Genomic DNA, 26,569 nt, shown 5'->3' with positions numbered 1-26,569 from the left:
CTGATAACAAGCACATTCTGAATTTCTTCTTTGGTGGTTTTGCCGGATAAGAGAAAAAAGGTGGAGATACACTTATAATTATAATTAATGCAATTCTGTGCCACTCATGCCAGTCCGTCGGTGAGACAACTAGATATCTCATAAGTAAGTAAAAGAATTGTTTCAAGTCTTGTCTTCGTTGAATAATAAGCATACCCATGCAATTTTATTATTTCTGCTGGACTGGGCTGGAACTGGTTGGGTCGATCGTGGATTCCTCTAAATGAAAAATTATAGGATTGTCAAATTTGCATATCTGTAGTAGCGTAGTATTTACTGGTTTTATGTATGGTATGGGCATGGATATATATGTACGAGTATTTTCATAACTGGTTGCGGTTGTGCTGTGTTCTGTTTTTTGCCCAAACTGGTCCCACTACTGTTGCATAGACTTGTTTTATTCTTGAAGCATGTCGAATCCGACCCCGTGCACCAATATTACTCGTTTGTTTGCTAAATATTCCTATGCAGCACAGGCCAAGCAAGCAAAACCGACCAAACGCCAAGGTTATTGTAGGCTGGAGCTATGATTACATCGTCATTCTCATCATCATACATTGCAATCAAGAACAATTCTTCTTTTTTATGAGCAGAACTGTAAAGTGGGCCAGAAAAATATGAGAGCTGGATAAATGTCCATGCATTATTATTTTTAACTAGCAATGAGAACTTATATTATATAACTCTATGAATGAGATTTATACTTTTGTATGCCAACCAATGACAAATTCATTTTAATGACTTGGTCAGGTTGAATTAAGTCCATGAGCTCTATCCTTCTTAATTTTTGCACATTTACAAGAAAAGACTTTATGACTCGAACAGTCATGAAGATTTTTTTTGCAATCCATAATTTTCACTAAAAGGTAGCAATTAATACAATAATGCATCACTACAACACTGTTAAACTACGGGGATTGACAGGAAATTATTGTCAGATCTGTTCTGTAATGCAAGGAAAATTTATATACCATGTGTGCCAACTTAAATCGCTCATTGTTGGCAGGGGATGGTTCCTAATAGGTGTTTCGACAAGCTATGTATGTATACGGCGTTAACATTGCTCACCTACCTGCATCGACTAGTGCTGGGAAAACGCTTTAGTTAGTGGAAACTGTCAGATGTGATGTGAATTACTATTATGCAGCCCCAGCTAGCTTCGAAACAAGTTAGCTCGCCTACGAAAGATTTTACCTGTCAGTTCAACTGTTGCTGCGATAGCATCAACTACTTCATCCAACCACACTCACTCGCCTACCAAGTGTTCCATTGTTGGGAACAAGCTATGTGAATACAATTACGAGCCGCAAATTTGCATAGGTTGGATTGGACAGTGGAAGAGACCAGAAGAAGGGTTATTTCGCATCTTGTTCCAGCTCGAATCGCTGCTTTGATATTTTTTCGCCCTCGTTAAATCCGTGTGTGCATAATATTTAATATACGTATATCACCAGATATAGCCCTCGTATTCTTATGATTTGCAAATTTCGCATTATTCGTTAAGCCAGCTACATAGGTTTGTTCCATACGTGGTAGATCCCATTGTGTCATGTTCACGATCACGATCGCATTAATCAAATCTAACTAAGCTTCAAATTGACCAACCATGCTGAAATTGGCGAATTTGTGTAAGCCACTTGAATAAGTGTACTCTACAAACTACTTGAAAATTTAAAATTAATCTTATGTGTTGGCGTTGACAAATACATATGTGCAGTTTAATGCAGATTTAATTTTGCAATGACATAGTAGTATAAATTCATAGTGAAATCCAAGTAAAAGTGCCAAGTTGTTTGCGTATGCATTTATTATGGGACAAGGATAATGAGTGGATTGCAATGAAATGAATTGGAGGCTCACATAAACAGGCTCTTATGGCGAAACCATGAAATCTTGAAAAGTACTAAGGTAAGTAAAAGCCAAAGATAAATAGAATTAAATGGCAAAAAGCATGGATAAGAGGTGTAGGGAATCCTTGATGGTAAACCATGCGCAAAAAAATACGTACATCCAGAAGTGGGGAAAAAATGCGTTCATCCATTGAATGGAACCAAGAGTTGGTTGGTCTTGTTGGTATCTGTGCAAATGGTAGGAGAGGAGAAGTCGGCGGAACTATCGCATTTTCTCAGGATTTCATTTCGTTCCATTACATCTCTGCTGCTGAGTCTACAGCGTTCCTTGGTTTTTGTTCCCAATAATCATTCTTAAAAGGCATTCCTCTCCTACAACTAAATAGTTCAGCCACTCGACAGACCTGACTCACTTCTTTCTGAGAGTGAGAAACTTGCGAGAATAAACCATGACTCGCCGTAATAAAAGTAAATGCCTAACAAGTTTATATTTCTGTAAACCGTCTTGTGATCCTGGATAAAATGACTCATCTTCAGCATCATTCCCTCCTTTTTTATCGCTCAGCCGTAGACCTTCCCCATTGGGTACGCCAATATACCACCACAAATGACACTCTGTCGCACCAAGCGTGAAGGAGTCATTGCGAAATTGATTTTTCGCTTGGTTGATCTAAAGTTGGGCAGATTTCAAGAAGAATTGAAGGTACACAAGTGTGACCTGTTCTATTTGTCACTCTTCCAGTGAAAAAGTAACCGTCAGATCATAGGCGCACTGCTATATGTGCATACCTTGAGTTACAGCACTATGTATGATGCATTGTTGTTGGGATTTTAGGAAGCACTGATGAGAGTCGCAATACGGTGCTCAACAGATTTGTTTATTACGTATGGGAGTGTAGCGTTACCAACTTACCGACATTTTATTTTTTACATACATGAGTAAGCTGAGTACAAACAGTGTGTAGAGATGTATATTTTGCAAGTAAAAAAGAAGCAAATTATAACGTAATCAGTCTTTGTCCTCACGATCAGTCATCACAACTCGACTAATTGCCCATCATTAGCTCTCTCGTCATTCGACACTGCGTCTTTTCAAAATGTCAACAATATAGCGCATGCATGAACTTATGAAATGAATAGATAGATACATAAACTTTTCTACACAATGCCGATTCAACTACGAATTTATTTTATGTGGAGTGATGCTCCTCCAGCAACTTTTCATGGGCAATCTGGAATTGAAAAGGTTGCTAAAAACGGAGTAGCTTATTAGGTTCAAGGTAATTTATAATCCGCATTTACAGAAGACATACATATTGCAGGCATTTCAACTGTTTGGCCGTTGTTGGTTGAATAGTTTGTAGTTGAGTGAGTAGTTTTGGAAGGTTTGTCGTTCACTCATACATATCATCAGCAATATCTGGAAAGGCATCCTTCTATTTCCCATTTCCACAATTAGGAGAAACGACTTGATGCGAGTATCAAAATGAGAAATTCCAAACTCTCTTCGCCAACCAAATCCGAGTCATCATCATCCGTTTTAATTTGTTTTAGTCGTAACCGAAACCACTATATTTTCTCCTTGTTGTATATAATAATATTGTTGCAAACCCGCGTCTCCGCCAATGCAATCTTCCTCCCTTATAAACACTTGCATATGCGGATACTTTGTTCTACTAATAAATACATGCGAAACCAACACGCGTGCTAAATTGCTCTAGGATATTAAAAGTAGGTATAAACATGGCACACTGTACTTTTTTATAATTATGCTCTCAACGAGTTTCGCCTCGTTTCCACACAATGGTCCAGAAGTTGCCTTTTCTTATTAATAACGAAAGTCAGAAAACAAATCCCAAAATTGCTGTATAATAATATTAGGTCGATATTCACTTTAATAATCCGAACTAATTACCCTTTTGTTGAAAGGCAAAATACAGATTATGGACCCCTAACTCCTGCCTGAAACAGTGTAAACGTGCAAATGTTAGAAGATTTACCTCCGTCGCCCACCTACCTACAGATACATGCGACATTTTGAATTTCAGTAGACAAAGCAAACATGGAGAAAACCAGGGGTTCCGCTCGGAGATCAGAAAAGTGTGATTTGTCGCAGCCGGTGTTGTATTGTGCAATGCTCGTGTAGCTGGTGCTGAAGTAGAGCGAGCTGAAAATGGGGGTTCTGCACTGTTCTCACATTGTTTGTTGAAATGTGATGGCATCATAAAACACAAGGATAAGTGCTCCAACCCTTGGTGCAATATTGTCATGTTGTTGCTTCTTCGGGAATATATTTTACATCCCATCAAGAAGGTTAGAGTCAGAAACTTGTTCCTTGGACAAGAAGGTAACGGCATGTGTGTCTACGAATTTATACACTGCATTTACACATAACTATTTACATCTGAAGGGTGAAGCTTACTCAAAAGGTGATGTAATATATATTCTCTCATTGTACGCGTACATAAGTCACCTCTCTGAGTAACAAACAAGATGCGATAGCCTTCCCAAGTGTAACATTACTCTTCTTCTTGCTGCGTTATGGCGTTCTGCGGAAAATAATGGAATTTCTCTTCGTATGTCACTCCTCTGCTATTAGTTTAGCTCAGAATGCACAAGGACAAAGCCCATCTCTCCTCAGTCCTCTGAGGTGAGAGACAACGCATCTGCTGCTGCTGGTCTTTGTGATCTGCACTACCATTCGTATATGTACTACTATGTACATACAAATAAGCTGCCCAGTCGCCACTGCGAGCGTCCATAGCTTCACCATTTTCATAAGAAAACAAGTTCAATACTGCATTACCCCAAAATTCCATTGTCGAGTAAATTACAAGTGAAATATATCGAATAGGGAGCGAGAGAATGAGGGACATCAGGAAACAAGTGCATTAAATTCAAAGAGGGACAAAGTTTATTTCTACCCTGACGCTGGTCTCAGGGAGCGACATCGTGATCATGGTGGTGGTCTCACTAATTTGATTTGAAAGGAGAAAATAACTGAATAAGATGTTTGTGCGAGAGTCCAACAAGCAGTTCCGTTTCATATTTATGATGATGGTATAGGCAGCACCAACAAGAAGCGGATGGTATATTTCAAAGCAAAATCAAAATTTTCCTCCCCTTCCGAAATTTCATGGATTTTCTCCATTAGCGCTGCTCCGTGTGATGAAAAACTTTGCAGTGAGAGCTGTGAAACAAGGCGAATACATAGCATGCTCCCGATATGGATGCCAACGAATGATGATGATCAATGAAGGGAGGAAGAGAAACGGGTTGGAAACGCTTTCTCAAGAATTGGAAATGATCCGTAGAGAGACCTTGAGTTGAAATGGTCAACGGTTTGCTGTTCGATGGTCGTGAAAAGCCAAGTGCATTGAATATGAAAGACTTAAAAAAGTGAAAGTCATAATAAGCAAGGTAATACTATCTACGGAACCACACCACCACCCACCGATTGGGGGAGCAAGTTTGGAGAAAGTCTGCTGCAGGCTTTAGTTTTATATCCCATTTGTCCTTCTTGCTTCTTCTCTTTAGCACATCCAAGAATTACCCGTGCCTTATGTTCCCACTGCCACGCCCGGTCACAAGCGGTGTACGATCAGATGCATTGTGTGTGTGCATTGTAATGCACTTTTGGAAATTTATATTTTGTTCCCGTTCGACACCACCAACAATCATCGCAGTTCCGGAACTGATATATACTTCAAGACGTACGACAATATTCTTATGTAGCGTATCAGCCAAAGGAGCCGTAGGACTTGTGTATTTTCTTGTGGGCTTTTCCATTTCCATTTCAACAGTAGGACTTCTTCCGCAACAACTTGGTCCTGGTTCCACGTAAAAGTACACTAACTTGCACTCTATTCCGCTGAGTATTAACTTTACTCTCTTTGATTCGCCACCAGTAGGACTGAATTGAGGAAGTCGGCTTTGGATAATGGCTTCGTCGTCGTCGGTGCGATGCAGTGTCAGAATTGTGGTCATGATTGTGGTGGAACAGTTGAATGTGCAGATTGTCGCAATTTAGCAAAGTTGTGTTGGCGATTATGCTGCTCTTCTAACTGTGGAATATACATTCCAGGTGTGCAGAAGAGAGAGAGAGAGAGAGAGAGATCAACGCGGTTTGGTCTCCAGGCACAAGTTGGGTTGACAAGACTCAAATTGGAAATGGGTTCATTGTCAGAATATTAACTAGATGAAAGAGATTAGAGCTGGAATGAGATAATGAAATTCATGCAATTGCCACATTTCGACGAGTACTTATTATTAGAATTGGATACATACTTATTTTGCATTATTCAATAATAGCATCCTCATAAATAGTGGTCCATTCTTCTGCCTGCTTTCACCACCACCACAACCTTACGCAGTAAAGTTGCCCTATTTATTTACATCCTCATGTAAATTTACTTACTTTCTCCCCGCATATTACGCTGTTTTCAATATATGTACGTAGAAATGAACTTGGTTTCAACACTCAAGTTTTTGCAATCTCTCAGAAACAATTTACCGCATTCTCTCGTCGAAACTCTGAAATCCACATACCACACACCACACACAACTCCCCTCATCCCCACTCGGCTTGAGGTTTAGAATTTGAATTCGGTTTGCTGCGGACGAAAATGACTCGAGGGAAAAATTTGCGAGTTGCTTCCACTTCTTTCAAACTTGAACCGAGTAATTCAAAGTATAAATATCTCATTCAGATTCAGGCCCTTGTAAGACGTGTTTATAGAGCTAAACAAAACAGGGATAAGGATTTCCTCATCCATCCATCCACCCACCCATCAACTAACCAACCAAGCATTGTTACTAGTTGAAGGAGGTTGTAGCATGAATACATGTAGTTTAGTGGGTGCACAGGTTACGCGTCTTCTCAAATTCTTATCCCGTTCTTAAACCATTTCATCCTCTGAATGCAACATCTACTCAAATCCACATCTTGGCCAGATCCTTCTCCGCTGGTTGTTACGCCGAGTGCGTGGTGGTACCCTCCGAGACAAAAAAGGACGGATGGATGCGTATGGTATTTATTTGAAGGGAAATCTCCCCTCTCCGGAATCCATCTCTTCCTTCTTCATCCATCCCTTTTCCTTAAAAAATCTCATGAAAGAAATGCAATGATCTCGTGAGATCCAGTTAGTTAGCCCTCTCGTCTCTCAGAACAAGTCGGGAGGTGCTTCATTGCATAAAATAAAGTTGTGCCTTCCTGCACTTTCCTTGTCTCCAAATCCAAGAAGCTCATTCATTTCAACTCCAGCAGCAGCTATTTACTCTCCTCAAACCGTGGAACCCCACACGGAGGCACTTATGCTATTGCTTCTCACTAGGAAAGCACCAAGTGGAAAACTTGTGTTTGAATTTCCGTCATGCTGCTACATTCCAACAAATATCACGTGCATACAATGAATAGCATCATAACAGGGAAATTCGGAGCTATTAGACTCCGAACGGGAAACGTGAAGGAAAAGAAGATCTTCCACTCCACACTGTACGACTTCATGGGCTTCTCTCGCCCTCGTGTGTAAGATGTGTACGAGAACTTTCTCCGAGCTGCTTCTTATTGGGCATCCAAGTTGTACCCTTGTTTCTCAAACTGGATTCTCATTCTAGACAAAATAATTCTGCTCGATCTGTCTGAGGAGGAAAGCTCAGGCTGAAGAGTAGTTGTGTTTTAATATTCTTGCATGCATGCAGGCAGCAAAAGTAGCAGCCGTTTCTCAGTTTTAGCAGTTCCAGCAACATGCATCGCATCGTGGTCGCATGTACATTTTCTGGCTTGGACTGACTTGGTGGGCCTTTGAGTGAGTGAAGCATTTGAAGGGGAAGAAAATCGATCGTTGTCGCAATCGGAGTCTCAGTCATTCCTCGCGTATCTCTTAGTTCGCTCCGGGTGCTCGGCTGAAGTACAACTCGCACTACATGTGCTCTCCAACTAACGAGGAACGGTAGAAATATTGCCGCAAGAAATACGCACAGCATTCTTTCAACCTTTGCTCCTGAAATCAAGAAATCTGCTCAGATTCGATTATACTTCAGCCATACGTAACAAATTCAGGAAATCCGTTTTCCGTAATCCCGCTACAGGATAATAAGACTCCTTTCGCAAAGTGACTAATCCGTATTAGTGGTGAAAGCAGGGAAAGCAGGGCTTCGGCAAAACAAACTAAAATAGCACGAGGTGGCTTGACAAAATTGTGAGAAGACTCAAGACAAGTGGAATTAGCAACTGATAAATTTACTCGTTTTATCGGAGAATGTCGTCGGTGACTTTCTCTGCAAATAGCTCTGCTATGCATACAAACATTTGGTAAGATAGTCCAGAGTACACATCCGAGTGCAGTCAATTTGTTTTAGTCAAGTTGGCCAAAAACAACAACGGAATTAAGTAAACGTCAAATTCAGAAGCACAATTCTTTTACTACGCATTATCCTCTTCATTGCTGACAAATTCTACTTCTACACTCTGCAGGAGGTAATTGATTCAACTTTTTGTATTACATGCATATAATGCATATGTTCAAACATAACTGTGCTTACTTATGGCAAGACCAAAATTTCGTCTTCTTGAGCAATCAAAAAACTTGTCTCAACTTTACGAGACATCATTACGTTTTATTATTCTAGATTTTTCAAATGATAATGTTTTAAGCATATTTTTTTCACGGTACGTTGGACTTAAGAGGTATTACGATTACGAAGGGTATTTATTTCGAAGGAACTAAATAAAATCAGAGTGCCTTGTTTATACTCTGGGACGTATTACACACACCTCGTTCATTTCAAACTTTATGCAGTAATCCCTCAACAAGAATATTTTAATCTGCAGGAAAGTTATGTAATTTACTCAGTCCCGAGATCCCAGGGGCTCAAAAATAGATATGTATAAAGTGTGTGGAAAAGGTTAAGTGAAATAAACTGAATGAAATTTTGTACAAAAGACCATGACTCGAGAAAAAATGTGTGTATGAGATATTTCTTCCGTGAGCAGTAAATACATAAGTAGTAAAACTCTCCGGGATCTTCCTCGTGTTACCTTCTTCATCTTTGGGCCAGAAGAAAAACAGTTTCAAATCTCATATATTTTCGTTCTATGTGTAGCTCGTCCAAGTGCGAGCTCCAACAAATGATGTTGGATTAGAGTGGAACTCTGCCACATAAAGTCTTTTTCACACAATTCTTCTATGTGGGAGTTTATATTCCAAATCTGAATAGCATTTTATGTCTTTTTTTTACAAATCACAGGTCGCTTTTGTGAATCACTCGCTCTCGCTCTGTCGTCGAAACGTGTTTCATGCTTTATCCAATTTAATGCTGTCTCCTTGCCATTGGAATTGCTCTTAATGATGAGACGACCTAACATTTCACTCTGCATCAACTCGAGACAAATATTCGAAAATTGGAATATTTTACAGTTGAGTTGATATTTACAGGTCCGTGTTTCATCTGATTTACTTTAGACAGTCGGGCAACTTCTTTAACAATAGCGTTTTTTAAGTGAATTGTTCCCTAAGTCTTTCAAGTAGGTGAGATTCTTTGTGGCAGTTTGGTGTCAATTGTGATGAGTTACGCACAAATAGGTTACAAAGCACCGGTTAGAGCATTTGGCACGCATCTTTTTTTCAAAGGTCTTGAATGTTTGAAATGGGACATTTTTTTCTGACGAGGCAGAAAGCAGTCAAGTTCAGTTAGTTGATACAGCAAATCTGAGATGAAGCGACTCAGCTTATAATACAAGGTTTCGGAATTCAGAAGTCAAAACCATCGTTGTTACTACACATATGTACGTATCATATCAGTGTACAGGATTGGCAACACTATGTGCATACGTCATATTTTATTATTAGTTAGTAAATAGAATCCCATTGAATCTTTCTCAGCGACAATTTATTTTAGTATTTCAAGTCTGCTTCTTGTCAATCTGTCGTGCTGGCACCAACTCAAAGAATTTAGCAGAATTCATGTGGACTGTTTTATTTTTGTTTTATAAATAGCAAACGCATATCAAAGTATACACGAGGAAGAAAAATAATGAATAACTGTACATTATTCTCTTGAGACGAATTCAAGTGCGTGTTCTAATCTCTCTCGCTCTCTCTCGGCTTGATGTACGGATGAATTGTGAATCGGATCATGCTAATAACTTGGCATTACACGTTACATACACTGCATTCTGCAATGCAGAATCTGCATGCCATGTTTCATCATCATGCTTGTCATTGTCATCACCGGCCATTCTGTTACTATTGTGACAGATTAAAATGAAACTCATGAAATTCAATTTGTGAGTGAACAGAAGAGCTACGTATCTGTAAAAACAATACCAAACGAAAATCACAATTAAGTATTAGACACACGGGAAGGCAAAAATTTAAAATTAAATTTTAAATTGGCTTGACTTTGACATGCCACTCGTGCATGATCTTATGGCCTTCATTGGATGGAAAAGGATGCCATGTTCCCACCCAAGAATAAGAATGACAATTGAGATTTTGTAATTACAACGTACATCCAACTCAACTGTCAATAAGTAAATTCAGGTTCAACATGTTCATGCATTTTCTCCCTGTTTTGTTGCACTTGTGCAGGCAATGATTTACTATGCGGTACCATTACGTACTCTACGGTGTATTCATAACATTAAATAAAATAAAATAGGTGGGCCTCAACACGGTGAGTTGTGGCTTCTTCAAATTTTGAGCATTAATAGTCGTGGCGTGGTTGTAGCAGATTAAATACATAATACTTCAATCATCAGCAATTGTGTGTAGGAGTGCATACCATGAAATCCTAAGCAGGGTTTTATTGGGATCATTTATTGGGTGGAGACTAGAAGTCTTTTGGTTCTTTGCTTATTAAAACTCATCGGGCACTTTTTTAAGAGGATGACTCTGTCAGGGTTCAACGAATTCATGGTTGGCTTTCTATGAAGAATATTTGTGCACATAAAGCCCTTTTGTGTCGAGCATAATCTCATCAGTGGAATCAGCAATCAAAGTTTGCAATTTTACATGTAGATACTCGAATATGTACACTGTGCAAAAAGTCATGATGAGTATTGATTGAGCGGTGGTGTGCGTGCACCTTCAATTTAAAATCTTCTCGCTAATTATCCTATTGGAAATGCACTGGTTTTTGTTGATCTGCAATCAAATTCGTATCCACTTCATTTCCAATTAATTGAGTTGTAATTCTGTCAGTGCTAAAAATTTATTCGACTTTGTTCACACCTACATCGAATGAGGAACTTCAAACAACTTGATTGTCTAGTGGAGGAGGTGATACATGATATGATTATGATACCATTCATGGCATCATGAAATAATTTGATTCTAACAGTGATATTCAAAATACAAAATTTTATACGTACATATGTTGTATGCTCAGAGAGTCTTATTATGTTCAGTAGTATTGTTTATTTTAAAATAAAAATCAAAACAGTTTTGCAACTTCTAAATATTGATAACAAGTCTGATTGCGCATTCTGCTTAACACAAGTATGTACATGTATAATGTATATATAAATATTCATATATAAATGAGTGTAAATTGTCAAAAATTATTTGAATAATTCGTGGACACAAGTAGATAAGTATAATTCAAGATGTATTTGTAGCAAATGTTTTTATCAAATATAGCTTCGAAAACAAGAAAATCTTCTAAGAAAATCTTAGAAGTTGTTGTCACAACTCGCAGGAAATGTATGTTGGTGACATAATAATAATCTGACCCTTGTGAGGCAATGGCACCTTTTCGTTGTGAACATATTCAAAGACCACCTTCTTTGGAAGAACATTCTGAGTTTTATTGCTAGTAATGATTTTTTTATCCTTTTGAACAACCAACTTTTCTTGGACGTCCACGAGTACAAATTGAGAGTAATACATTGAAGGGCATATCACATGCAATGACTCGAATCAAACTCACCTGGGCCCCCAATTCTTTTGGTTTGAAAAGTGAAAATGGAAACGAAGTAATGGAATTCATTCCTGAAAAATTCACGTAGGTTTAAATTTCCTCTTACGAATGAACATATCCTGCAAATATATATCAACTCATAATAACTCAGGAAGAAAAGCCCTTTATTCCCGAAAAAAGTCTTGCGAGAACGTGAGAAAGAGTTTGTGGGAAAAAGTTGGGAACAAGAACAATGCAAAAAATTCAATTTCCGTAAGTGTCTCGCCATCCGTGAGCAAGAATGTATAACGGCACGGCATTATGTATTATGATGGAATATGTATGTGGCTCAGGCTGTATGCATTTAGGGGGCATATGTTGAAAAAGGTGGTACAAGAGAAGTAAAATAAAACCATCACGTAAATGAGCACGAACGAAGATGAGGCAGTGGGACTCTTCTTTTTGGAAGGAAATATGGTGCAATTCCTTGGGCTGCTCAAATTGAGAAAAATTTTATGTACTGATCTGTGTGGAAAATGAACCATTTTTCAATATGGAGTGATGGGTAGTTATTTTACTTTCTACTTCCTCCTTTCCTTTCATCTCCCTTGCAAACCTGCCGTTAAATACATAAATGTACCTAAATACATGTACATATGAGTACAGATATGTGTAGTTGGTAACAAATTAACGAGCAGGAATTGGGAATAAATATATTCATTCATCGTCAAACTGCTCCTCGCAGTAAATTGCTCTCTTGAGACAATATTTCAACTTTGAAGTTTCGCGATTCGCGATAAGCTGTTGATTTATAACCATTTACACTTCAAAGAAATCAATTATGAATATGGAAAATGGATTGTGCGTCTTCCGCAATCCCTGCAGCTCCTCTTGGCATTCAATTCTGCACAAAAGCACGTCCGTAAACTTGACCCCGACGCAACACCGTACACAAAAAATGGAATTGTCGTTTTGCAGATTTGGATTTGGTGAGTTTGAGCGACTACGTTGAATGGGCTTCTGCTGTTTTGAATGACGCGACACAACTGAAGTTCCTGAAGGAAGATCTTTGATTTATCGTGTTTACGAGAAATTAAGCACGTTTTCTTATATCCCTTCAAATTCTCTCCTTCTTTTTCATTCGCAATGAAGCGAGGATTTCGAGAGTGAATGAATGGGTGAGAATAATAATAACGCATAACAATATACTTATTTGCATAACATATAATAAATACAAAACACTCGGATACTTCTCACACAGTAATTTGTAACTCAGTAAATCTTCTGTGAATTCAACAGGCAGAAAACTTCACCCGCAAGGGTTTTTTTTCACGTGCAATGTGTGTTTTGCTTAATTTGAATACGTGCAAATTTTTTCAACCAGATCATTCGTCTAATGTCAACAACCAAAGCAAGTACAATTCTCAAGAGACGAGACTATTCACTCTTCCTGATTTTTCTTCCTATTATTCTTCCAAATATAAAACTGCATTCGGGATTTAAAAACACAGGCCATATGGATTTGATGTGCACTTATTATTTCCTGCCCAGTCAACAATCTGAATTGCAGTGCAAATAGAGACACTACAAATGCCTGTATATCCTCTATTATTAGCGTGGGTGACTCAGATTTTTTTAATTTGCTGAGTCATTGCAATAAGTAATGGAGCTATCTGTAAGTGGATAAGTATGAAGACTTTGTTAAACATAAATGCAAATGAATAATCATTCAGGTCATTTGGTCGAATCCTCAAGAACTATCCTACATATTTATGTATAATAATAATTACTTGTAATAAGTATGAAAGATAACATAAGATACGAATTAATAATTATCGTTAGTTTTATTATTATTTGCATTTATCCGATAGAGTTACGTCCCGACATCATAAAACTATTTCCTTATTTTTTTAGCGAACATACTCATTTGTAACAAGAACGCTAATAATAAATAAAATACAAACCAGAGAGGAATTTAAAGTTATGCTTCTTTGTCCAATGTAAATGCCAGTAAGCATTTTTATTATTAATATTACTCCTGAAATATGATGACATTTCTTCGCGTCGAGCAATTTACTCCGTCAACTATGTAGCAGGCTGGCACTGCGTACTTAAGAGATTACAACAAATGATGTCTATGGAGCAGACAAAGCGAATAATACATTTAACATAAACATAGCAATTTTTATTTATGACGCAATAATGTGAAGTGCAGATAATTTGTCGCGAGTAAGATTCCACTAATGGAACAACAGCTCTCCAATTCCATCCAGTTGAAAAACATTTCTCGTAAATACATGGTATGTAATGCCGTTTAGTATTATGTTCAGAGCAAAATGTGTGTTTTAAACATAGAACTGTGTAGTAAGGTGGCGTCCAAAATATATATTGCTTTGACCCTCACCACTAATTTACTCACTTGTACTAGTTTTTTATGACTGTTGTCCTCTTTAAAAATTTAAATATTGAAGAGCAGAAGCGTGTCAACAATCAAATTTATCTGTCTGTAGTCCTTTAGCCTAGAATTTCCACATTTTCAGTACATTATTCAAAAGCTACTGCAGTGTGCAAAATTTCAGCATGAAAGACTGAACTAAATAAAAATACTGAATACTGCTTATATAATATCACTGCATTATTTGTTGTTCAGGTTGTGCAATTCCTTCTGGATCATTCCTTTTGCATCTTTGCTTCTAATTGTTTATCAGATTTTCATTGGCTAGACCACTTAACATGTTTATAATGCTTAGCATGACACATCCTTAATTTGATGTCTTCATAAGCATAATTAGAATGATTTGTACATTTAATCTTGTGTTAATTTGCACAAGCCTCGTAATGGGCATACCAAACGTAATCTAAACTGCTCGAAGACGAAACTATGGCTAGCTCAAATTAAACGAGCTATCTCCAAAAGTTGAATTTTCCTGAGGATCACTTCCAAAAATACTACCGAAGCCAAGATAATGACGACTCCCCTTGAGTTAATATGGCATTGAAGGTCTATTAGAACTAATTTATTATTCATTTGTCATGCACATTACATGTTTTGTTGAAAATTCACACTGTCATCAGCATCGTAGATTGCCATTTTTCAACTGGAATTGCATTATGTAATTCCATATTTCATATTTATTTATATACTATAAATTCAACCATTCTATTATTCTTTGCAGATAGAAGAGGACAATAGCGTTGCAGCGGCCACATTATTACATCACCACAATTGCATAATATACTTCCAAGCCGTCGATGGACTTGTTTCAACGTGCATGTATTACTGTAACATAATCTCCCATTAGTCTTGAACTTGGTGTGGTGCACAAGTGCGACTGCAGTTTGTGGTCCACAATTCCAGTGACATTTTAACCCTCTCGGGCTTTAGTGGTGGTCTCTACATAAACTCGTTCAGTACTTTAATTGCTATTATGCAGTGTTATTTGTCGTTGGCCTTTATGGTGCACTTGATGGTTGAAAATAATACTTTTTGTGTTGCAATAAAATCGTGAAGAGTGCACTTTGAGATTTATGTCGAGTGGTGTCCTTTCCCTGGTCATTTGGTAAGAAAATACAAAAGGAAGGAACGTAATATTATTACCATTATGAGGAAAATAATGGGCGGAAGAAATGATGAGGAAGAGCACACTTTGGTGACAATGTGGGAAGATTCTTGTCCGCCACAAAGGAGAACCAGTTTTATTGGCAACATCAACTCAGATATTTCAATGTCACCCGACATGACAATGAAAGGGGATAAATCCTCTTTGTCACCTTATCTCGGAGAGAAGAGGAGACAATATTCCCTGAGGAACTTGACAGTGCTGTGCTTGGCTGCTATCTTTTGTGCAGAGACCGTTGGTGGGGACATGGTGTATGTACGATCAGGCGACTTTGGACAGTTGGTGACATCAAGTACGGCAAGGTGGTCAAAAGGGACAGCTAAGGATCCGCTTATGCTAAAAAAACCGAATGAAGGACAAGACGACGCTTGGCAAGCGAGTTGGTCAAAAGGTAATTAATGATATTTTTAAGGTGTTGCCACATATTAAATACATTGGGATATGTATTTCCTATGAAGAAATTATTATACTGGTAATTTTTGCATGATTATTTTAGGGACAGCCAAGGATCCGCTGAAAAAACTGAATGGACCAGGCGTCGTTTGCCGAGTTTATCACACGAGTACGTCAGTAGTAAGCCCTTCGCTTTAGCATTCGTCTCTTCGTCACCTTTGTTTCTCCTCTGCACATTGTTCATTGATTGATTAATGGGTCTTTGGTCTGCCATGACTTTAACTGTATTTTGTCAACTATAATGTATCGATTTTTGCTCAATTTGAGGACAAAATAAGCGAAACCATGAACAAAAGTATGTCGTTTAGTGTATTTGACAAATTATACCAGTTTAGCTCGTGTTTCTTGTCCATCACCACTGTTGTGCAATAAACTTCATGCATAAATGACATCAGGAACTCATCTAAACATACATATAAACATACATGCTGCATATAAACATGCACGTGTGTACATACATAAGTTCATTAATTTTAAGAAATGTTATATGAAATGTTTTATTGAATGTAAGAGTAATTATTATCGTCACGTAATTATAGCTCTCCGTGGAGTCGGATTAGTCTCGGATGGAACAGAGGGTAGTATTTGCAACATTGACACACAGGAAGGTTCACAAGGTTCTGACAAATATCAAACAATTTCACAAAGCGCTTCCCGACTCGTATGGTGTAAGTACATCCATTTGTATGTGTGTATACGTAGTTGATGTCGCGTGTGAATTGTTTCCTTGTGTATTTACATATTCGGGGCTATTTTAAATTTCAGCCTTGTGGAAGCGGCCCAATCCTCCTCCCACTGGCGCAGTTGCTGTGTCGGTCAAACCTCAGAAATTTCTCGCAGCCGACTTGAACTACACGGTGATCGGTTATTTAGACCCAACCCTTAATCTCGGGGTATGCATTTTCTATTTGTTCCCATGTACTCTTAGAAAATAAAAATTCTGAAGTCTTACATTTCGAAGATCTTTAATTACTCCCACTTGATCAAAGTTCTGTAACTTTCTGTTCAACTAGTCTGCAATATTTCCCCACCAACCAACGCCTTCTGGATCATGTCTCGTTTTGACGGAAATTGAGCCTGTGAGATACGAGCTGAGTGACATACAGCTCAAGAGGAATAAAGGGTTCATTGAGGAGGATATCGTTCTGGCGATTGGAAAATTGCAGAACAATTATTACGATGAATCAAGAGACAGGAAACGAGGCAAAGTGGAGAGCGTTTTGTCATTTGAAACGAATTCGTTCGATTATTTTGGACAAGGTTCGTTTGGCTTTTTTTACACATTTTGCGCATTTAATATTAGAGCGTTATTTATACCAATAATACTCTTATGCAGGTTATCTGATGGCCAAAGGTCTTCATACCGTTATTCATCTGCCAGAATCCACGAAAACGCTAGAATGGGGAATTCCGTTCACGCAAGCTGGTACATAATTTGAGAATTTGCCTTGGCACATGCTTCTGCGTTGGTTGAATCAGTTTAACCATTTATTATCTTGTCTATTCAAACCTTACTGCTGCCCGTCCATTTCATCAAAGAGAATCTATTCACCAAAATATCCACACCCAATCTTTCTGTCCATCTTCCTCACCTCCCTTATTCCCTCTCACTCCACCCCACATATGTACCTATGTACATATTATGCAGATGAAAAAGCTACCGCAATGCACTGTTTAATCTGCTCTTTCACCATTCACACATTACTTTTTCGCTTTTGGTTAAACAAAATCATGTATCCATTTCACCCCAGTGTTCGGGCCTTTCGTCAAACAAAACGGTCTCGAGCGAAATGCTAACAAAATGAGACAAATGGTTGTAGCAGGGCCATAAAATTTCCCCCTTGTAACACAAGTTCATTTCCATTAACTTGTCCATTGTCAGGGACAAGGACATATGGGGATGAAATGAGAACCTTCGCTGTCCTCCCGGATACAAAAGGTGGGGTTTATTTGTCTCTATTTTACAGGTTTCACTCCATAACACAATGAGACAATCAGCGTGTCAGAGATGTGTATCTTGTGGATGCAACCATTTCACAATAAACGAATTTTGACCCTCGTTCTTGCTCAATTTCGGTGGTATTTTAATAGACTTCTTTCAGTGGTTTCAGTGGTAAAATGCATTCTGCTGTCGTTCTCCTCCTCCTCCTCCTCAAATACCACTTCACACGCACGCACAACCACATCACATGCAGGCAATAAAACAATTATTCCGTCAGAGGGTAACTGTTAATAGTTAATGGTTGCATTACAGGTTTTCACCAAAACATACACTTCTACTGTGGTGTATTAAAACGGGAAAAGTCTCATTTCCACACGTTACTTCCCCTCTTCATTTCTAACGATCTATGCACGTAAGATGGGGGCGGTTCTTCATACTTCGTGGGCAGTAGGGTTAGGTTACCAAGTCAAAATTCTAGATTTTGGGCAATGGATACGTACTTATCATTGATTCAGTCAGTCAATACTTGCTTTCCCCAGTCACCAGTGCGCAGTATACATATACACACACATGTATATATATCAAAAGTATTATATATTCGTAAATTGTATTTATTTCGAGTGGTAAGCAATTTCGCGAATGGACTCGCAACAATTTTCAATTTCAAACCCTGAATTTCAAACCCTACAAATACCGCCTCCTTGAGAAAAAGAAACAAATAAAGGGTACACAGTTCATCAAATCGAATCCAAACACTTATTGTGTTTAGAAAGTGAAATTAGGTTTGGACGTGGACTCTCAGTTTTTTAACTCCTCTTCTCACACACACACATATCCGTACTGAATTTATCTGACTTTTCGACCGTGTTTCTGACTAAAAGATTGAGAGAGATTGAGGTGGCGAGGTGGACGAGAGCGAAAACATCAAAATCGAAATAGTATTGAATTCGGCTCAATTGAAATTGTACTCTTGATTCGTTCGAGTATGTGTGTAGCCTCCTCCCAAGGAAGCTTGTATATGATAATGCGTAAGTGGATATATATATGTCTGTACATACATGCCACGACCTCTCTTCTTGTGCCGTGGTTAGTTTCTTATTTTCTTTAGCTTTGAGGGTTTAAAGTGAGATAAATGAATAGCAAGAGTTGAAATTGGACTGCGTGGTTGGTCAGTCAGAAGAGCAGGCTCTTTGCTTTTATCTTTCCTGCTTTCTTTTGTACCATCTCGTGACCGAGATCATGGAAAGGTGGTAAATCCTTCCCCTGAGCATTGGCAAATTGCTTTGTTAAATTCAATTCGGATTTTTTCATTGCGCCTCAAAGTGAAAACCAAAGGTCATCAAAAGAGCGTTGGAGTTAGGTAGTGAATCAGTCTTTATCCTTTGCCGTTTGAAAAGCAATTCATTCGAAGCATGGTGTCTGTGTAGCAGTGAGCGATTACATTTATTTTTTGGGTTAATTTGTTGAAACCCAAATAAGTAAAATATAACTGGTCAATCGGGTGTAGACGTTCTAGGACTGGAAAACTGGAAATATGTGGCATCATTTTTTTCCACCAAATATTAAAAAATAAAAGACGACTGCATGCATGACATGGAATGGATTTCTCGACTTTGAATTTGTCGTCGCATTTTGTATAAAAGGGCGACACATTTATTGATTTTGGCAAGGCTTATGCATAAAGTTCTTACTGCCAACAAGAAAGAACAAGCACCTCTTCTTCTTGAAGTTAAAGCTACTTTTTCCTCATTTTCGATTAAATGATTTGTATTAAATAAGTTGTCAAATTCGCATTTTCTTCTGGTTAAAAATTGCATAGGGAACATTATTGGTGTGTAACGACAGTTGTTCGCTGTGACTGTGCTAGCTGTCCAAACTTATTTTGTGACATGTTTCGCCAAAAACAACAAACGCAAGAATCAATTTTATGTTCAGAGCCAGTCAGAGTCAGAGTTGTTGTTCAGTGGGATTGTGACTTCCGCCGGGTAGTAAAAAATGCATAAATTGCACAAAATGATACAGAAAAATATTTGATAAATACAAGCACTGGTGGAATAACTGCCCGTCCTATGCCACTCAATCATCCAAATACATAGTTGGTCTTGAGACTTGAGTAATAAGTAACTAGAAATTATTCGTCAGAAATTGGAAAGTCGTTCATGTCTGTGGGCAGTTAGTCATTGTCATTGATTGTACGTTGTGTGAGTTTATATAGAATTTTCCGTTGGCGATACATTTCTTTGATTCTGGTTGATGGGTCAGCAAAGGAAGCGATAAAAGTAGATCAATAATATAACCTCTTGCCACTACGACAGCCCACATCCACCCACACGTACATACATACAGTAAGCTTTCCCCATCCGTCCGATCTCATTTAGACACAGTTAACCATCTCATCTTCCCTTTGGTGGCCATCTGGGACAATAAAAAATCTAACGAGGCTGACAGCTCTTTCATAATCATCCAACGTTTTAAGAATCTCGGCCCTTCATCGTTAACTGTGGGCGCACGACGTCAACACATTCGGCAGGAAGGAGAAAGGAAATTGAATGTTTGTTTTTGGCTGATTTTGATGCAACGAGAAGACACAACTACATAATAAATAAGCCATTAAGTGTAAAAGGGTAGATCTATCATCACCACTGTGCGCCATGCTACGAACAATAGCTCGGACTAAAAGTAGTGACGACAAAAGCGTGGCTGTGATGTGGTGGCGATATTATTGTTATTTTCTTTCTTTCATCTCCAATTTCGATTCATTTGGAGACACACGCTTTGTTTTCCAACAGTCTTTCTCTTTGTTTTTCTGGTTTCTATCATCTCCTATGCACATACATTCACCAAGTCTCATTCTTGCAAAGAGCATCCAGATAACTGGTTACAGTGAATCATTACCATTTTCCGCCGTTTCTCCTGTTACATAACCCAGCACACGTATGTATGCATGTACGTAATTGCATGGACTATGATGACCTGCGTACGACGAATTCGATACGATATCGCCGTAAATGCCAAAAGTTCTGCAGCTCAAATAAAACTGGCCAAAATAAAATTGCGTTCTGTTTACTTTTATGGATGACCAAGCTCAAGTCTTAAAATTCATATTTAACCAAAATTCTTAGAACGAAAAGTAAACACCCAGATAAGAGAACAACGTAATAATCTCTCCAACAACTCCAGTGGAAAAATACAATTCTGTTTCACGACAAATGCATTATGCATATAAATTGAGTTGGCTTATCTAGTATCGTATTTCCACATTCATGATGATACGTCCTCTGGGTATTCATGAAATTCAACATTCCTTACATTTATACGACAACATATACATAAATGCATTACAAATCTCTGCTCTTTGTCAGCAACTCGAGCATTATTTTTGCAGTCAAGTTGGCCAAGCAAATCATCACAAAAATGCACGCTATAGTAAATAAATAGTCAATTTTTACATCATGAATGAATGACATACAGCCCAGAGTAATGTATAAAGGGTTTTAATTTGTCTGCCTTATTAAATATTTAATCAATCAACTTGTATTATTTTGCTAAACGTCCACCCTCTTTGCTAATTACGAGTTATGCACACAGCTCACACTATTAATTGCTGTTTAGTGGCCTTGTCTTCAACGTTCTTCTCTGTGAGATGACAACTGAGGAAAAATGGTTTACAATGTGTTCTTTGAATTTAAGTTGTAAAAGTTTGTGGTAGGAAATGTGAACATCATGACAATATCCTGGGGGTAAATATGAGACTAGGATTGATTGTGTTGTTGATGTTACCAACCAAGTAAAGCTCCGCCATAATTACAAAGCAAATTTGCCACCCTTATAAAAATCTCATTACGGTTCCCCTACGGCTGCGATGAGCCATATAGAAATAACAGCAAAATTAGTTTATGTTTGGTTGGTTAGACTTGTAAACAGGGCAATTAAACCCATTCCAGTGCTGTTTTCTAGGGGCCAAAGTCAAAGAATCATCTGTGCCGAGTATGGCACAGCTTGTTTATTCACGCCATTATGATCATCACATTTTGGCTTTATTTGAACTAGCCTTTGAACTGAGAACACGTCTAATGAAAGTCATCATCAGGAAATATTGAAATAATAGGTCAAACAGGCCACGAGTCATTCGCAGCTGTTGTACCTACATCCCAAAATGGCCGTCCAACGATTAGCAACATGATATGATATGTTTAGTAGACAAAGGAACCATTAATACACGACATTCCTTTCATACCCCTTTTTCTCTAATTAAAATTGTTTATACTCGGAACGTCTTGTAGTGATACTGTCGAGTCCAGTTGAACGTCGCCTTTTTGTACAGAAAAGTAATCAATGCATGAATATAGTAGGACAATTATTGGGAAGCGTACGTATGTATGTATCTGGGTGGCCCATTAATAAGATAAATGACGAAGGAATTTTCTATTCTCTGCTTACAGTTGACAAAGGCTGATTTATCAGTTTAATCAGATTCGGAAAAAGATTTGAGCTACACGACTCTTGACTTTGGGAAATTATTTAGTGTCATCTTTTATTCAAAGCCTCGTCACTCTTTTTAAGTCATTCGTGCTATGCCATTATACAGAAGAGGACAAGGAGTATCAAGGGGTGCAGTAAACAGTACATATGTAACAGTGTGATAAGTAGTACGCATACAATTTATAGCAGAATATTTATGAATTTTCTTGGACGAATCGGGAAACAACATGTTAAACTCCACTCTCTGGTTTACACAGAAAACTTTGTAATGAGTACAAAATTGTATTCTTAGTTCAAAGTTTAGTAACAGTGCAACATATATTTAGAACATGGATTTAAAAAGCTTGCTTCTTTCGCCTCTCCAAACTCTCTACATGAAAAGTTTTTAGTGCTTATACAAGTTTGCAATGAAATTGTTTGTTGGTTGGCCCAGTTCTATTGCCCCGTCGACTTCTCGTAATGAGAACTTTCGAGTCTGTGAAAGTAGTAAATATTCCTTTCACAGTAAAAAGAAAGAATAACGTCTAGAATTTGCTGACTGTCATCAGAAACGTGCATTTACTTTGATGCGGAACAGCTTTCGAGACAAATTTACAATTTCGTTCTGTTCATTAAACAACTTCTTTGTCATATTCCAATTTATTAGTAATTCACTCCTTGCCATCGCTCATTTTAGTAGTCATCTTGTCATAATATTTATATTCACTCATTCACTCACAATATAATAAGTTTCATACTGAGGAGCTGTGAGTTCTGAGTATACAGAACTTTGAAATTCCTATTAATAGCTATACTGACAATTGTAATTCTGCTACTCTGCTCCTCATTTTCTGCAGATGTTAATCTAGTCTGAAAATTCAATGAAGTTTCAAATTGAACATTGGAAGGATAACTTGATTTGTATTCATCAGACCAGTTAAGTCATTACGATTTTGTAACAAACAAAACAAAATTAAGCATATCATCCAAACTTCTAAACAACACAACTCCTTGAATTGTGCAACTTTGAAAACTTATTCTTCACTCAGCTCTCAATTCACTGAAGCATGGGAGAGATAAGCCTTTATTTTGCACAAAAGATATTCGATGAAGCAGGCGGGTAGGCTGACGGCGTGGTGTTTCGAGGAGAGTATTAAATAAATATTTCAGAGCAAGTTGTTCGTAACCTCCTACACGCACAAAATCATATTCAATACACAATGCACGTTGAGAATTATAATAAAATTAAAACATAATGATGAACACATTTTAGAAAATTTCACATCCGTTGTGACATTGATTGCATAATGCTCTCTTGGTTAATCCTCGAAGTAAAGTGTGTTGCATTAACTTTCAATAAATTAAATTGAGCAATGTTGCTCCATAAACTGCTTTCACCATTTGGACTTGAAAGAGCTTTCACCCGTGGGAAGCTGGCTCATTGGCTAACGTTGGGAATCATTGAGGCCACCTTGAAATAGCGTGGAGGGTGGGCGAGTGGTAATCACAATCTGTCAGGAAAATCCTGCAGCAACCAATTTAACTGATGATTTTTCTTTGATCCTGTTTTTATCCTTCCCTCAACTTACTTTCTCTCGTCGATTGCTCTCCGCACCCTCAGCCTGCTTTCTTCCTCGAACTCTGTGTATTAAGCTTCTGCATCTCTGCCTGCGAGACGCCCAATTAGTGTGTCGCCTCTGCTGAATTGAACTGGAAACTTGAGATCCTACCCTGAATCCTTCCCCTTCCATGTATTTGTAATTCAGTAATAAGGAAGCTAAAAGTGTCGGGCTTACGGGGCTGGTAAACGGGGAGAGTAAAACTGCGGGGTGTTGGTGAAGCATTATTGTTATTATCATCTTTAGATAATGACTGTTCATTTGATTTTGTTGATAATAATCTCAAAGTGGACCTTTAAATGAGCAACCCCTTTATAATTAAGAACTTCATTTGGTTACCTCACTAGGAAAAACGGAAACAATGACGGCCGTGGCAGATCTTTATCCGGGAACAGGTTAGTTGGATGCTTATTCTATGAAATTCAATTAACTATACAGGTCGCACATATACATAGACATAGACTTTTATTAAGAAATGCAATATGTATACTTAATTATATGAATGCAGCCATAAACGTAACACTGCATGGGACGCGGCTTAACGGAGAAATGAGCTATTGGGCCACATTGAAAACTTACTTTAAAGACGGAACTTTCTCCACCCGACTTATGGACAACCACAGGAAGGTTAGATTTCTTTTTGAATTTCAAATCAGTAGGTTATCTGTTGAAGAGATTGTGCTTTGATGTTAAGAATAATTTCAAATGATTTATTGATTTCAGGTCATTGAGGTTCGTTTTTATTTTTAACGGATTTTCTGTTGGAGATTTTGCTTGTCTGAATCAGTTTTTTGTCATTTTTTAAATATTACAAGTTTTATACTAACTTTGTCGGGTTTTTCTTTTTATGAAACACAGATTCAAGACATTCGTCTTGAACATAGCAAACCTTATTTCCTGGCGAACAACTCTGTGGTCCCAGAGCCCACAACAACGACCACAACAACGTCGACTTCTACCACCACACCCGTTCCCTACGAGGACGAGGATTTTTTGGATGGGGGGACCGAGGGTGGAAACGCCTTGCCCGTTGAGAGCAGTCCGCACAACAACATCCAAGCGGATCAAAGTCTTCATTTGATGGCTGATTCAGCCGCCGCAGCTTCCGTGGCTCTAAGTCATTTCACATCCGCTTTTTTCCTCTTGGGATTTACCTTATATTTGAGCAACATCCTCACCATCTTTGTCTAGAAAATGCTGCCACATTTATATTATTCCTACATGTATGCTGAGGACGGAAGGAAAAGAATACGAATCGTCATTGTCATCATTCATAAGTTAACGTGCTAATAATATCCCTACAAATATTTTCCTTATCTTGAGCATCGTGCTAAACATTTCCTGTTCGTTTGAAGGCATTTAAGAGTAAGCAATTACAAACTACACATGTGCATATACGTACGTATATATATACGATAAAGAATCTCTATGATTTGTGACTATGTATGATCCAAATGTTATTATTTTGTAGCTACAAATCAGATACATTATTATATGAGCAGGATGACATAGTTTATTTTTGACGATAAAATATCCTCTCATGTCGTAGAGTTAGAAATTAATTAAACCACACACAAAGTATAATAACTAATGGTAGTTCACAAACGGCGGCTGAAGATGAAATAAAATAAAGGAAGCAACCCCAACCCCACCATAAATCACTTATGGACAGAGCCATATATAGCTCCTTCTTAAACCAACAGCATTATAGAAGTAGTGTAACAACTGGCATCTCTCTATTGTATATTCTTTTGCTGTAATAAAACGTGTAATTAAATTGTAATATATTTCGCAACAACAACTAAATATTTCGTATTCCTTTCCGCCTTACTTTCACTCACGGGTCACTTGCAAAACCACCGCAACAGCCAGTTTCATATTATCCACCCATTCCTTGATGTGGTCACAACATACAATACAATAGCTTCGCAAACACAAACCAACTTTCCTGATTTCCGTAGTTTACATTCTGCTCAAGCGGCTAAAATACAAGGATCGAGATTTGACTTTCTTATTGCTCAGGAAGGAGCGAGACAGTGGAGGACGAGGTAATGCAATGCAACCCAATACTTACTTGCTTTCTCCTGGATCCGTTACACATACGACTAATAGTTTGTGTTGGGCAACTTTGAATTGCACAATGAATCACGAGGTTATCCAGCATGATTTGCCAATTTTTTTAGAAGAAGTCATGTGCAAAGAACATCCGAATCGGGTCACTGAGCGAACAATAAAGTGATCGTGCCTTGGAATAAAAGTAAAAAGAACATAACACGAGCGAGTATATGGAGAACGGAATTTTAGGCTCACCTCGATATACCTTTTCCATACCAGAACACAACGGCTTCTTGTGTGTACGGACGCACATAGTGCATATTGAGAAATTCCCGTTCGTTGTGGCATCGAAAATATATAGTGGCATTGAATATATAGTGGTAGCACCACTGTATACATAAGCACCGAGGACAAGAATTACTTTCGCTGTGATGGTGACTGGAGAAGACGGTAATTGAGTGAAATCGTACTGCTGATTTATTCGTGTGGGTTTTAGGGCGATACAGGTACTTGAATGTATGTATTAGACACTGTGGGACATTGTGTTTGAGTGGCTTTGGCTAAATTATGTTAGTTTCTAATTTACCGGCATTAGTCAACTTGACGTTTCTTTCTGTTAGATCCACTGAC

The 26,569-nt window shown here is 38.1% G+C and overlaps 1 protein-coding gene across 2 annotated transcripts; it reads left to right on the top strand.

Annotated features, from left to right (window-relative positions):
• Positions 1-1,255: 1,255 nt before the first annotated feature.
• Positions 1,256-25,690, top strand: LOC110847166 (protein unzipped). Of its 2 annotated transcripts, none has more exons than XM_022094047.2 (11): positions 1,256-1,947; positions 14,966-15,800; positions 15,906-15,971; positions 16,402-16,530; positions 16,628-16,755; positions 16,876-17,122; positions 17,199-17,288; positions 24,232-24,279; positions 24,393-24,511; positions 24,608-24,616; positions 24,743-25,690. In XM_022094047.2, the coding sequence occupies exons 2-11, from the start codon at positions 15,392-15,394 to the stop codon at positions 25,073-25,075; spliced, it is 1,578 nt and encodes a 525-aa protein (XP_021949739.1). In that variant the 5' UTR covers positions 1,256-1,947; positions 14,966-15,391; the 3' UTR covers positions 25,076-25,690. The 2 variants fall into 2 exon arrangements, with proteins under 2 accessions (XP_021949739.1, XP_021949738.1); XM_022094046.2 differs by lacking the exon at positions 1,256-1,947 and adding an exon at positions 7,741-8,367.
• Positions 25,691-26,569: the final 879 nt, after the last annotated feature.

The sequence above is a fragment of the Folsomia candida genome, unplaced genomic scaffold (assembly GCF_002217175.1).
Source record: "Folsomia candida strain VU population unplaced genomic scaffold, ASM221717v1 Fcan01_Sc003, whole genome shotgun sequence".
NCBI classification, from domain to species: Eukaryota; Metazoa; Arthropoda; class Collembola; order Entomobryomorpha; family Isotomidae; genus Folsomia; species Folsomia candida.
Note: the sequence above shows the minus strand (reverse complement) of the source record. Positions and strands in the feature narration are given on the sequence as shown.